The sequence below is a fragment of the Anabrus simplex genome, chromosome 2 (genome assembly GCF_040414725.1).
Source record: "Anabrus simplex isolate iqAnaSimp1 chromosome 2, ASM4041472v1, whole genome shotgun sequence".
Classification (NCBI taxonomy): Eukaryota; Metazoa; Arthropoda; class Insecta; order Orthoptera; family Tettigoniidae; genus Anabrus; species Anabrus simplex.
This window is the reverse complement of record NC_090266.1, coordinates 736,142,653-736,158,324: the sequence shown is the minus strand read 5'-3', so window position 1 is coordinate 736,158,324 and position 15,672 is coordinate 736,142,653. Positions and strand designations below refer to the sequence as shown.

Here is a 15,672-nt window from a genome sequence, read left to right as displayed (position 1 = left end):
TAAGATCATCAACTTATGCATCCATCGTACAGACATAGCCATCGTGGTTATGTTTTTAACAATGCTGATATTCTGAAAGTTGTGTGACTTAGGAAACCTACACAGAATTGCCTTTTTAAGAATGGGTAAAATTGACCAGTCATTCCTTCCTGGGCTGGTGGATAGTATGCATGGAAGTGTACAAGTGTGTTTCACTGCAGGGGGGATGAGTTATCAGGTAGGTCTATTTTTATGTTGGTGAGCTGTAAATATCAGTGATGTGTTACATTTGCAAGAACACATCAGTGCTTTGGTGATACAAGATATAATTTACTGAATTTTTAGTACAAAATAGTGAAGCAATTCAGATTGTGATTATATAAGTTGTTAAGGGCTAAGTACTACTACTAACCATTATGGTAACTGTCACAGGTGTAGAATGTATTGGAAGTGGAAAGTGTATATTGAAGACTTTATTTGTAAACCTTCCGTAGTACTTACTGTATGATTGGAAAGTGTGGTGATATAATGTTTTATTTGTATTTCATGTAACGACCTAACCTGTGCAGTGTAATATTTTGGTAACATACGGTATTTGTAAATAGTAGATTTCAGATCTATATTTACTGGAACTGTCCAGAAAGTTTCACATGAATTTTTGAACAGGGTGGGTTGCCTTTTGTTGGTTATGTATTCTAGAAAGTATTTTCTGACTATTCTGGAAATGGAAGATTCGCGATCGTATGTATTCGAGAAGTATTTTAACATCGCGACAGAAGTAAGAGTGTGATTGGTGAATCTGGGTAGCGATAGGCAGGCCCCTGCATTCTGATTGGCTACTCCAAGGCCAGAACTTGGCAGTCAGCTGTGAAGTGATGAGTGAATGTGAGGAGGCTGGGGAAGAAGATTGTGTCACAAACAACCACGTACCGCTTCAGACCGCACTGGGGCCGGCTGTAACTTTAATTGAATTCTCGGTGCAGGAGAATGATACAAATTTTTCAGACATTTTTGTAATTAGAAAGCTCAGAATGGACATAAAGAAGAAAATAAGTTGTAGGAGAGTGCAAAAAATGTAACAGGTATTTTTTAAAGCAGCTTAAATGACACCAGGTAAATTAATTTATTCATGTTCTGCTGGAAATTTACATGCATATTTAGTATGCATTGTTGTTGCATTGACTACATTTTGGTTTTAAATAGGGTTTCATGCAATGCGTTTGTTATACGATATGTATTTTATGTACTTAAGTCCATTAAAATTCATAATACAGATTTTTTTCATTTTACCGTTCACCCCTTCCCGGGCGTTAGGATGGATAATTGAGGTTTCATTATAGATACATTTTTCATTTAGAGCATTAATGCATTAATCTTTCTATGCAGTTCTTCAGTGTACTTCTTTTTTACCTTCCCCTTTTCCGTTGATATACAGGCACTTGACTCTCTCACAGCCAAACTCAACTAACAACCTTGCTTACATATTTAGCTTCCAGCTGATACCTTGTGTAACTCTGTTGCAGTACTAGCCTTACAAGTGATGAGGAGTGGCATAGTCTCCAGTTTCAGACACCAAGGGGTATTACTGCAACTTACTCCCCATGTCATTTGTCCACCAGTGCAAGACCAGTCTTCTTTCACCTCATGTGTTGAGAGGGATTTTGCTATGTTTAAATGAATCTTAAGTGTATACATTTTATTTTATTTTATTTTAATTTATCCTACTAATTAATAGAGATGTTCACACACTAACAGTAGTGGCAATTTGGGGGAGGGGGCAGCCTCCACCACCGCTTTGTAAAGAAAACATTAAATTTTTATTCTTTATTATTATTATTATTATTATTATTATTATTATTATTATTATTATTATTAATATCCAATACAAATGAACCCTATTTTATAAAGTATTTTAGGGTTATAGTTGAAATGTACAATTATAAGTTAAACATAATGATGGCGATTTACAGAACCAGTTTACAAAAGGTGCCATGAAAGAAAATTAGGAAATGTTTGTAACAGCATTTCTGTATGAAAATACGGTATAGTGGTTGTGAAAGCTGAATATTACAGTAGTTCACATGTGAGTCCAAATCAAATCTTGCACTTGTAAACACAGGACTATCAAATATTAAATGATCAACTGTTTGAGTAGACCCACAAAACCTGTCAAATTAATCTTGAATGTTCAAAATATGATTTGAAATTTCCATGGCCTGAAATAAATTGTGTTAACTCAAAATTTGGCACCAAAAGTTTGCACTGAAGTCAGTTGTAAACTGTGGGAAAATATATTCTTCTAGTAACGGTTCCATTTGAAGCAGAGGTCCAAATGGGAGGTTCCATTGATTCAAGATTTGATTTGTCTTCTTGCATAGCATATGGGAGAACTGTCATACACATGACTTCCAGATTTGATTGAGCAGCAGCTTTTGCTAGTTGATCAACTCTTTCATTTCTGATGGATCTAGTATGTCCGCGAATCTAGGAAATGCAGATATTACGGTTTTGGTGAGCTATAGTTCTTACAGCAACTGCTAACAGGTTCGTATTACATTTGTTGTGTGTAGACTTCAACGCAGCTTGCGAGTCACAGAGTATTTGGACCCTTTTGTTGTTGTAATGACACCACTGTATTGCACATTTAATGGCTAGTAGTTCTGCCTGAAAGACTGAATAGCTGGAGGATAGTTTATACTGCGCTGTAAAAACTTCACTTTCGGTTTCATAGACTACAAATGCACACCCAAAAAGGTCCTTACCATCATTGCTTTGATGTACAAGAGACATCAGTATAAATGGTGCAGTCATGAGTGTCTGTGCATTTGTTACTGAGAATCTTCTTGAATCTTGGATGGCCAGACTGTAAAAAGTGGCATTGTTGTTCTATAACAGTATTGATGATAGGCTGAGGTGATGACCTATTTTTCTTAAGTAATGTCAGTTCGGCTAGTCCAATTGCAGTCAAAAAGAGCAGCTCAATTCCAGAAATAATAAGTGCTGCATTGGAGAAGCTCGGGAGATCTGGGGCGCAAAGCCTCTTTGAATTTGCAATAATTTATTCCGTCAGTAATGAAATGTCTGAACCATGACACGTGAAACAACGGATGACTGGAACATATTCATTGAACATAAAGCTTGTGTACCCAATATAAAGCTTGTCACAACTCATAAATGTTTTAAAAATGACAGGGCTAACTTCAATGACCATATATTGAGTGCTGCCATCTTGCAAATTTCTCATAAAACATATTCGTATGTCATCGTGGCCTTCAGATAACATTTGCTTCACAGCTGGATTCTGCTCAGTAATGCACCCAGTCACTTCATTTTCAGGGAGGTTAACCTCAATTCCGTGAATGATTATTCTGGGACTCTTCTTTCGTGGAAGAAAGTCTTTCAGTTTAGAGGTATTGACTTCATAGTTTTGCACTCATTTTCATTCCTTAGCTCAAGAGCCACACCTTTATTTCGTATCTTTTGATTTTGTTAACACCAACTTTCAGTGATTTGATTGTGTTGTGGTTTGCAATAGTCTAAAGGTTTGTTCAGAGTCCTTAACTTCACTTTCATCTTTAGGAGATTACTATAACCACATGCTTAGTTGACGTTACTTCATTCTTAGACTGTACAGCATTAGCATAAGTAGCTTGTTGCATACTTGGTTTTGTAGTATTCACCAGCTCTTTTTTAAAGGCATCCAACGTCAGCTTTATAACATTATTGGACGAAAGCACTTCAACACACCAGTTTCTATTCATTCTCTTGCCTGATTTCAAAGTATTGTATATTAAACTAAATTCATTAACGTTCACAGCCACTGCCATCTTGCCTCTTTTATTCCATTTTAGCCCACTGAAACTAGGAATTATAGGATATAATATAAAAAGCAATTTGTATTAGCAGTGTTGTCTTATCGGCTAATTTCTTTCCTTTATTTTCTTGAATTATTAACAAAATTATTAGTGGAGATAAGCACAAAATGTCGTTCGTCGCGACTAACTGATTTTTATAGCGCCACAGCAAGTAGTGGACACTTTGCATGTCCTGTGAAGAAGGGTAGCAGGGTTTTTTTTTTGGGTCATGAATATTGAGATATGATTGCAGTATCTTTAGTGTCTATTAGTTTCTTAGTGTATAGTCAAATACTAAATGATTTTTAATTGTATAATCACACCGTAGTTCTATTCAATTGTAATACACGTGTAATATTGTTTCTTTGGTGAAAGTTTTATTGTAGAGTATTGAATCAAAATCTCAGATACTGGGAGAGTTGGCCGTGCGGTTAGGAGCGTGCAGCTGTGAGCTCGCATCCGGGAGATAGTGGATTCGAACCCCACTGTTGGCAGCTCTGAAGATGGTTTGACATGTTTTCCCATTTTCACACTAGGTAAATGCTGGGGCTGTACCTTAGTTAAGGCCACGGCCGCCTCATTCCCATTCCTAGGCCTTTCCTGTCCCTTTGTCGCCATAAGACCTATCTGTGTCAGTGCGATGTAAAGCAAATAGTAAAATCTCAGAAAACTATTATTACTGCACTTGGTTGGTAAACTATCAGTCTTTACCACTCTGTCAAAATTCACTCTGAGAGCATAAAAAATTTACTGTTTTGTACCTTTCCTTTTCTTCAGTTTGATGTATAAATCACCCGCTCACCATATTCGACAAACCCGGGTACTTTTTGTTGTCTGTACATTTTCTTGGCTCCCCACTTCTAATCCCCCATTGCTGCTACTGCTCACTAATGTACAGTAAGCATGAAAAAAATAATCTGAGCTACTAGATATGGAGCCAAAAATCTTGGACCCATGTTTTTCTTTTTATGTGTGCTCTATCCATGCGGCCTTACATAGTAAGTCACTGTAGTCCATCTGTTTCCTAGCTGTATATATACTTCATACTTAAAAGTTACTTGCAGGAGAGAGAGGGTCTCTCTCTCTCTCTCTCTCTCTCTCTCTCTCTCTCTCTTAGTGCTATGACTACTTACAAAGTATATAAGTTTCCAGATATTGAAAACTCTTCTCATTCAATAAATGAAGAATTCACTCTGCATTATAAACTGAAGAACATCCTTCAATTTTTTTCCCCCAGTCTGATCCGTGGCGGTTTATAGTGTAATGCCATTGTGCTGTAGCACTGCCAGTGAAGGGGAAAAAAAGGAAGAAAGAGAAATCATTTAGGATTGTTTTAGCATTTTTACTCTCATCCTTTCACTTGAACGGGCACGCTCTCAGACAGTATGTTTCTAAGACTTTGAGCCAGTTTAGGTTGACACGCCTTTGCTCGTATTATACTATACATATTACTACAGTGTTTGTTTATACATGATATGTATGGTAAAGGTAGAACCAAGAATGTTTTGACTCAGTAGTTTACATTCCAACTGTTAGAGTGCAGTAGTGCACAGAGAACAGGAACAGTAGTTGCATTAATGCAGTGTTACCCTCCTGTGACAAGTTAATGCAAGTGGATTTGAATACATAATGGTAACAATTGCTACTTCTTGCAAGTACAATAATTTTAATTTTTAACATTAGTGATCTGTGTACGACTTCTGTATTTGTTGGCTCCACCAATACCATCGCTCAACAGCTGCAACTGGTTTTGACTATTATGTTTCCTGGAAATTCTGCAAAAATTTTCTGCTGGAAATGAGAAAAGACCTTCAATGTTCAGTTTGATTGAATATTGTAAAGAAATGTGTTAGAGTATAAGATACCGGGCGAGTTGGCTGTGTGATTAGGGGCGCACAGCTACGAGCTTGCATCCGGGTGATAGTGGGTTTGAACCCCACTGTCGGCAGCCCTGAAGATGCTTTTGCGTGGTTTCCCATTTTCACACCAGGCAAATGCTGGGGCTGTACCTTATTTAAGGCCACGGCCGCTTCCCTCCCACTCCTAGGCCTTTCCTATCCCAAGTCACCATAAGAACTATCTGTGTCAGTGCAACGTAAAGCAAAAAATTGTAAAAGAGTATAAGATGGTGTAAGTTAAGGGACTTCTAAAATAGTTACAAGGGTGATTATCACCTTCAAAATCATTGTTCCAACCTGTTTTCCTTATTTCTCATGTTTTCATGGTGAGTAATGGAATATAAATGTTTGTGCAACCATTTGTTAGTACTGTATCCATTATTAATATTAACATCTGCCTTTTCTGTTTTAGAACCTGCACCTAAAAGACCAGAAACTGGCATTGCTGCTGATACAGACATTTCAGATGAAACTATTCAGAAAATTTTAAATGCACAAGCTGAGAATGCAGCATTATATTTGAAAGAACATATACCTAAATATCATAAAGGGGAACTATTTGAAAAACAAATAGTTATGAATTTTTCTGAAAAAAATGGTGCTATGAATGAGAAAGTTGAAAAAGTAATGGTACCTGAAAAAGGACTTGTTGAAAGAATAGCTATTGTGTTGAATGAAAATGAAACTCAAGAAGCTTCCCTTGGAATTGTGAGTGAGGAGAGCCCAGAAACGAGATCGGGAGAAAACAGGCAATCAGATATCGCTGAAATCGAAGATTCTTCTATTGTGTGAGTATTATGTAATTTAAAAGAAAGAGTGAGTGTGTGTTTTTAAGCAGAGATTTAATAACAGATGTATTGTTGGTGTTACAAGAACAAACAGCATGGAAGCATGTCAGAATACAGGAAAACAATTTCATGAAAAAGTCTCGCAAAAATAGAACATTTTCAGATCTTGCAGAAACAGTGGCTTGAAGTATCGTACGTAGGAGAATGAGAAGAAACAGAGTAAAAATTAATTCAAACTTAGTTATACTACTATTGTACAACCCTGCTTAACCAAACTAAAGCAAACAACCAACCAACTCCATGGCGCAACAGCCCCGAAGGGCCATGGCCTACCAAGCGACCGCTGCTCAGCCCGAGGGCCTGCAGATTATGAGGTGTCATGTGGTCAGCCTGGTGATTCCTCTCAGCTGTTATTCTTGGCTTTCTAGACCGGGGCCAAACTAAAGCAAGCTTACCCATTTCAGATAACACTTAGTTTTTGGATAAACCATAGGAACTATTGTTGGAGCAAAAGGGAAAAATAGTCTACTTCTATGTGCATGCAGTATTGTTTAAATTCAAAGTAGACTTAATTTAAATATAAAATACAGTATTTAGATACATTATTTCATGAAATTCATAAAATCAGAAATTATCTTTTGAGCTTCCTTCTCGCAATGCTTGAGAGCAAATATATCACGCCTTCATCGAAAGAGCAATGTGTCACCTGATGTGGATTGGCTGCTTTGTTTGACAAACTGTAAGTATTGATTTGGATAATGGTATTCCTTTACCACGTTGCTGGGTAAACCATAGAAGTAGGGCTTAATTTAATTTCTCATGTTCAGTTTTTTTCATAGTTTTGCATTTGGAATTTTCAACAAGTGTTCCTGAAATTTTGTCTTTGCCTTCACCCAGCCAGATATGGTGAAGATATCGACAGCCTGCTGCTGTGTTTCAGAACAGGCCCCGCTTCTCGTTCTGTTTAACTGCTTCAGTTTTCTGCTAAATTGTTATCACAACATATTTCCTTTTTGCCGACATATTAAAAGAGCTTACTTAAAGCATTTACTCTGATCAACGTCAAAAGTAAAATACAATAGTATGTAGGACCACCTCCTGGTCAATACACTCCAAAGCAGGTACTGTAGCACTTGTTGCAACGTCAGATAATGATTGGAAAGTGCGGTAGAAGGGGGAAGTTAACAATGTACAGGATACTGGAATGTGGGTTAAGGGTAAGAGAATTGAGCCACTTGCTCTAAGTAGCATTGTCAGCTCAGTTTTGAGCACCGGTGCCTCCAAGTTGTTAATATATGTATTTTTTAAAATTTATGGTAAACCCAGATTTTGGTTTAGCGAAGTTTCGTTAATTGGGGTTTTACTGTACTACCACTGCTACTGAAGTTGTGCAGTGATAGTGATGGATAGTAACAGAGTGCAGTCAGGCTGGGTGGCTCAGATTATTAAGCACTGACCTGAGCCCAAATTGGCAGGTTGATCTTGGCTCAGTCAAGTGGAATTTGAAGGTGCTTGCATATGCCATCCTCTTGTTGATTGATTCATACTGGTGTATAAAGGAATTCCTGGCACCCAGTGCCTCCAAGAGCTGTAAAAGTAGTTAGTGGGGCGTAAAACAAAGATGATGTTGATTATGACATTATTATTATTATTATTATTATTATTATTATTATTATTATTATTATTATTATTATTATTATTATTATTATTATTATTATTTAACAAAAAATGTTTCAGCTGTAGAGGGAAAGAAGCAGCTGGTGTATGTGTTGAACTTGCCATGCAGTTAATCCAGCGAGTATGCAATGTCTCAATGTCCCAAAGGAGATCATGAACCAACAAGCGCCCAGCGTACTGGTGGACCGAAGAGATTGCTGAACTGAGAAGGAATTGTCTGCGACTTCGACGCAGGGGTCAGAGGATGAGAGGCAGTCCAGAGAATGCCTTAGTCTCAGCAGAGTACAAGTCAGCAAAGAGGGAACTCTGCAGTGCAATTAGAAAGAGTAAAACTGATAAATGGTGGGCATTGACTAAGGAAGTAGATGATGATCCATGGGGACTTGATTACAAGATTGTAATGAAGAAACTCAGGACATTTTCAACCCTGAGCTTGGATCCGCAAACCATTAAAGATTTTGTGGATACACTATTCCCCGACCATCCAGAGAGGATTGACTGTTATGAAAAAGAACTGGATGATATACCCTTCTTCACAGTAGAAGAGCTGAATAGAGCTATTAGCTCTCTTAGAAACTAGGAGACGCCAGGACCAGATGGTATATCTGCAGAAGTGCTAAAGGTAATATCAGAACTCTGTCCAGAACTGTTGCTGAATATGTACAATCACTTCCTGCAAGCGGGTGTTTTTAGTCCCCGATGGAAAATGGCCTGATTAGTATTGATCAGCAAAGGAAAACCTGGTGGTTATAGACCTTTATGTATGTTGGACACAGCTGGAAATGGTCTGGAGAAACTTCTGCAGCCCAGAATTCTCTCAGCAATTCAACTAGCAGGGGATTTATTTGTTTGCCAGCATGGATTTCGGAGAGGGCACTCGACAATGGATGCATTGTGGGAGGTTGTGAATACAGCAGGAAGAGCACAAACGGGCAATCATCATTCCTGTAAATTAACACTTCTTGTGACTAGTGGCGTGAAGAATGCTTTCAATTCGGCAAGGTGGAGTGACATGTTGGAAGCTCTTGAAGAAACTTTCAGGCTACCACAACATCTTATGCACACAATGAGAGACTACTTCAAGGATTGCACTCTGCTGTATGATACGGAAGATGGAGAAAAGACAAAATGACTGATGGCCGGTGCAGCGCAGGGATCGATCCTTGGCCCAGATCTTTGGAACGTCATGTATGATGGCTTGTTATGTTTGGAAATACCAGAGGATATGAAGCTTGTTGGCTACGCTGATGATGTGGCCGCCTTCATAGTGGCTCGTAATGTTGAGGTGCCTCATATGAAACTGAACCGGGTAATTCAGCGCATAAAAGAATGGATGATGAGTCACAGACTAAGCCCTCTGTCACACAGAGCATCGAACAATCAAGAGCAACCAACTGCCATCGAGTGCTAACGACTAAATTCATTTACCTTGTCACACTCGTCGTTGATCGATAGGGATCGACTGCACGGAAACAGCTGATATTCCCACCAAGTACTGTACAGGCTACCATGTGCAAGCTATGGATGTTGTATTTATATTCGTGAGCAGAAAATGAGTTGTGAAAGCAATAGTCCAGGAGACGACATTATACTAATCTATGAATATCTTAGGAGGAAGAAAAGGGCGAGACGAGCTCAATGGACAAGGGAAATTTTCCTTAAACGCGAGAGTCTTGGAGAATTCCACCAACTTGTGCCTTTGTTGTGGACCGACGAACAAAAGTTAGAAACTACTACCAAATGTCTATCAGTACTTACAAGGAATTAGTGGGAAAAGTGAAGCCACTAACAGAAATCTAGCGAACAAATTACTGGAAAAGCATACGTTTTGAGGAAAGGCTGACAGTATCGTTGACGTAAGCATTAAAAATTAATTATTCACAACGATTTGTTAAAGTTTAAAGTTAGAAGTGACGTTCACTACCGAAACAACTAACATGTTCATGTCAGAATATATAGAATAAAATAAAAGATTAGTGATAGGTACATTTTGTTGCATTCTACAGGTTGCTAATAAACTATTGATAAAAACGACTGAAAACAATGTATGCATTTATCTACATCAGGTTTAATTCATAAGTTGAATGTATCACAATTGACAGTGGAAATGTATTTATTTATGTGTTTATTTATTTACAGGTTTCTGGCAACTGTTGATTCATACATGTCTGCATCTTACTGGTTTAGGATTGCACACAACACAATCTGTGGATTTGTACCTGTTATATGCGATGCCATCTATAAAGCATTACAACCAGAATTCTTGGCTTTCCCAAAACAAGAAGACTGGGAAAAAATTACTACAAAATTTGCAATTAAGAAACAATTTCCTAACTGTGTGGGTGCTCTGGATGGAAAGCATGTGAGGTTACAAAAGCCTCACAACAGTGGATCATTGTTCTTTAATTATAAGATGTACAAATCAGTTGTTTTGATGGCACTTGTGTCTGCGGACCTGACTTTCATTGTGATAGATGTTGGTTTATATGGTAGAAACAGTGATGGTGGGATCTTTTAGAATTCTGAATTTGGACAGAAATTAATGAACAAACAGATTGACCTTCCAGAAGACAAACCTCCATATGATGGAGGTATATACCTGTGCCTCATGTGATTGTGGCTGATGAGGCATTTAGATTGCTTCCAAACTTATTGAAGCCATATCCAAGAAGGGGACTCGCTGATGACAAACGGATTTTCAGTTTTCGATTGTCTCATGCACGGAGTGCTGTAGTGTGTGCCTTTGGTTTATTGGCCTCTAAGTTTAGGATGTACCACGCCCCAATATCTGTGAAACCAGAAAGTGCCGACAAATTAATACTGGCAACCTGTGTCCTGCATAACATGATACTGGACAGAGATGGGGTAGAGTGCGATGAACACGTGCAGGAACCAGAAGCCTTCGAAAATTTAACAATTGACACAGACGACTATAATGCTGAAGGAAATGTGAATGCCTCAAGTCGTTATTCACGTGAAATTAGAGATAAGTTTAAAGATTATTTTACCAGGGACTCTGTTACACAGTGATGTAGACTATACAGTGGTGAAAGTTTCATTTTTGAACATTCTATCTCCAAATGTCATTAGGTGTAATCATTTGACGAAGGGATCACATTGACATTTTTATTTGTAATTTAGCTACAAATATTCACTGGGTTAGGTTAGAATAGCTTGCATATGCATGGTTAGGTTAGTATGAATTCAGTTACTGATAATATTTTTATTGTGTTGAAATCCAATTTGTTTTATTACAGTGATATTTTTTAAAATTGAAGCATTTGCCGCGCGCGCGCGCGTGTGTGTGTGTGTGTGTGTGTGTGTGTGTGTGTGTGTGTGTGTGTGTGTGTGTGTGAAGTAATTTTTATTTTGGAGTTATTCTGGCACTTACTACTTTACATTGTTATCCGTGGACATTTTTGCAAGCATTAGTAATTTATAAAATTATTACTCCATAAAAAAATATTTTACTACCTGGTTACCTGCAAAATATATTTAAGGGAAAATGAGGCTGAATACCTGTGAAATTTTGAAACATGGAATATTTCAGATAGGCAATTAAAATATGCACAAATATTTTTAACATGTGTTAATGATAATACTGGTGATACCCCTATTTTTTGTTGACACAATAACTTTCTAAGAAAATGTAAGTTTTTTTTAACCTATTAGACCATGAGGAAACTTTTGTTTTTTTAATCCAGAGAGATACCACTTACAGTTTTTGCACACTTTTTAGGGCATAAGGGCTTGAATTTGCTGTAGCAGTGTCTTCATGATTTTTTCCTTCTTTTACTTTTATGAGTGCATAGGATCACTTTAGTCAGTCCATTACCCAAGTCTATTTGAAGGGACACTGTTTGGGTTATATGTTCCAATCTTCATTTCCTTTCTGATGTTGAAAATATGTGGTATAAGTGTGAAGCAGATGTGTTTGCCCTGGATTTTTTTTAAATTTTATCTTATATGTGGTATTTTCATTCTGTTGTGGTACTTTTTGAGTTGAGTTTATTCTGTATCAGTAGTTTCAGAAGTCTCAGATCTTGGATTCTCATCATGTGTTAAACAATCCGAGTTTCCTCTTATGCATAGTGTCAGTAATGGGTTGCAACTCATTTTGTACATGACTTCATTGGGCACTGTGCACCACTTCTTTTTGATATGTTTTGTTAATGCAAGTTCTTCCATTTCTTCTTTCGATCTTTGATTGTTCGTTCAGATGGAAGAACATTTCTGCTATATATATGGCTTGTGGTATTATAATTGTGTTGTAGTGTTTTAGTTTTGCATTTATGGATAGGCCTTGTTGTGCTTTAGCTAGCTTGATTGTTACCGTATTATTTGGATCAAGGCATTTTTCATTTAGGTTGTTTGTTTTCTGTGAGGTATTTGAACTGGATGCCAATTATGACTTTATTACCATGTATGGTAAATTTTGGGTGTTTTTAGATGGATGTTAACAGCTTTTAAATTTTCTTCTTCACACCACTTTGTGTGACCCCACCTACAAAAATAATAAGTATATCGAGAAATTATTATTATTATTATTATTATTATTATTATTATTATTATTATTATTATTATTATTATTATTATTATTATTAGAAAAGTGCACAAATCACACAACGAGCACTCACAGTTTTCATGTGGATCGTGATAAGACATATTTTTACATATTTTATGGTGGTACCTGTGCACTGCTAGTTTTATTATCACATGTCTTAGCTTCTGGTTGGCAATGTATTAACTCATGTTTGTCAATTTCTTTTGTACTGTACTGTAATTAACTTGGGCTTCCCACCTGTTCGCCAACTATTTCAAGCTCTTGTCCACTGCTGTACTAGGTTCGGTACTTGTAAGCCTAGTTTGCAGTGTTGTGCGGGAAACTTATCTGTATCTATTTCTATTAATACATGTTGTTACTCCACATATTTGGTATCAGTTTGCTGTCTGGCATGTTTATCATTTTCCTTCTAGTGATTAATTTACCTTTCTTTCATTATTTCATCCGATTGCCCAGTAATTGAAATAATGTCACAGGAATATGAACTCTGTGCAGAATTATAATAATGTTCGTTTGTGTAAAAGTATGGAGCTGTGACACCAGTAAAACGCCATGAGAGGACTGATGGTAATTATGTAATAAACTTCAGGAGAGTTCTTTGTTGTGACTCTTATCATTGAACTGCAGCTTTGATTCTCACATTGTAATATTTTAGGGATGATGATTATCAATGGCATGATATGTATGTTACACATTTGTCATGGTTTTGTGATTAAATTTAAATGGATAAGAAAATATTGTTCCTTAATATGCTCACAAAATGGTTTTCTGTTTTACAGTTGCCAAACAATTACAATAATAGATATAACTTGTTTGTTATTAGATATATAAGTGACATCTGTGCTCTCTGTAATGTCTTGGAGAAAATAGTTTCTTTCTGCTGTTACAAAGACTAGGATGAATTCATATATAGAGAATAATTTTGATGAATAAATATGTGTACAATGATAAAAAGAATTAAGAATTGCTTCCAGTCAAAATTTACATTATGTAATGAAGAAATAGGGTGCCAAGTTTCATTATGATCCTGCCAATAATTTTGAAGGGAAAAAAAAAAAAAAAAAAACCATGCACATAAGTACTGTGTGTTTGGCATTTGTGAAATTGAGAAAACCAAAGAAAGTTAGTTCCTTATACAGTTTAATACCCCTCATAACTATTCATTCTCTCCCTCATAAAACCCTGCAAATCTCCTTTTGCCTCTCCTATTCTCAATTATCAGTTATGCCATGTTCAGAATAGTAGCATATCGCTTTTGTGACAAGTATGTTGCTGAATTCCCATAGTGTTTTCTCTGCAAAGAATCTAAATTTTGTAAGAATGTCAATCCTGTCTCTGTTTACTGAAGACTGCAGCAGTTTCAAAAGCACCTAATTTCACCAAATGGCTGTGAAGAAAAATTGTCCATGGACATCTCTTCCTAAGTAGAAAATTTTTATTCTCATTAGGGTTCTGTGGTATTCACATATGTGTATATTTCTTGAGGAGTTCAGGTGAGGCTGGAGCCCCGTTCACTAGCTTTTTAACTAATGGAACAGCTTCTGGAGTGTTGTTCTTATGAGTAAATTGGCAGTGTAATATATTTATAATTGGCACAACTACATGTAAATCACACACAAGGTCTTGTTTATTACCCTCATCACTATGCATGAACTACTGTCTCCACAAACTTAGCACTGGCAAGCTGACCTGATTGCTTCACTTGGCAGTATTAAACCTATTAATCTAAATCTTGTACTTCAGTCCAAGTTACTGGAAAACTCCTTGGTACAGAGTAACAAATTTTTCCACGAAGCAGTTGTAGGACTCTCTTTCTTACCTCAGTGCTGATTTTTCTTTTTGTATATTGTTCATATGTATCTTCTTTGTTTACGTGAACACTCTACCAAGCCTACCCATCCTGAAATAGGCCTACTTTCCGTATGAATCAGTTGAAGTAAAATGAAAACAGCCTTCAATTTCACAAAAAAGGCACTGCAAAACATTAATAGGTGCTAATAACAAGCCCAGAAGTCAAGAGTGTGCATCTCCAACAAATAAATATGATGGCCATCTATAAGTAGAATGTTATTTAGGACTGTTGCTGAGGTGGAAAATTTCTTACCAGTTGTGTACCAGTCTTCTCGTAAATGATTTCAGTTAGCTATGTCTAACATAGCCTGTCAAAATTGTTTGTAAGTACTGATTATAGAAAATAATTTTTGACAGAGTAAGGTGCATGGCTTTTGTAAGACCTTAGATTTTAGATTAATTAATCTACTCCACATTTTATTACAAGGATTTAACTGTCATACAAATATATTTTGAATAAATACTCATCTTCATAAAAAACAGAACACCTCGAAAGACTATAGAGATAGGAAGCTCATATTCACAGGACATGTTCATGAGTATGTTCTACAGAAACGATTAGCATTTCAATCACCTAGGTTCAGCATGTGTCCTGTTGCCTAGTAGGCACTAATAACTTGTTCCATGGGTGATGGCATTAACGCATATAAGGCACGAATGGCGTCCTGGGGTTCAGCCATTCATACTGCATTCACCTGGTTCCACAGTTCATCTTTGGTGTATGGCATTGGGTCACAGCACCGCATGCGTCGTTTCACCATATTCTAGACATTTTCGATTGGCGACAAGCCCGCTGATCAGGCGGGCCAGCGCAACAATCTGACATCCTGTGACAATAAGAAGGCATGTGTTCGTGCAGCAACATGTGGTCGCGCATTGTCCTGCTGAAATATGGCATCTGGGGTGTTGTGTAGAAAGGGTATGGCTACGGGTCGCAGGATGTCATTCACGTAGGTCAAACTGGTCACACCGAGCTTGATAGCTGCAGTCGCTTAAGTGCGGCCAGTATCCAGTATTCGGGAGATAGTAGGTTCGAACCCCACTGTCAGCAGCCCTGAAGA

At 37.2% G+C, this 15,672-nt stretch overlaps 1 protein-coding gene across 3 annotated transcripts in view; it reads left to right on the top strand.

Annotated features, from left to right (window-relative positions):
- Nucleotides 1-15,672, top strand: part of LOC136864419 (interleukin-1 receptor-associated kinase 4) — a 316,630-nt gene that overhangs the window by 100,412 nt on the left and 200,546 nt on the right. For all 3 annotated transcript variants that reach the window (XM_067141393.2, XM_067141392.2, XM_067141394.2), the window contains one exon: nt 6,144-6,519. In XM_067141393.2, coding sequence (XP_066997494.1) covers nt 6,144-6,519 — 376 coding nt within the window. The remainder of the gene's footprint in view (nt 1-6,143; nt 6,520-15,672) is intronic.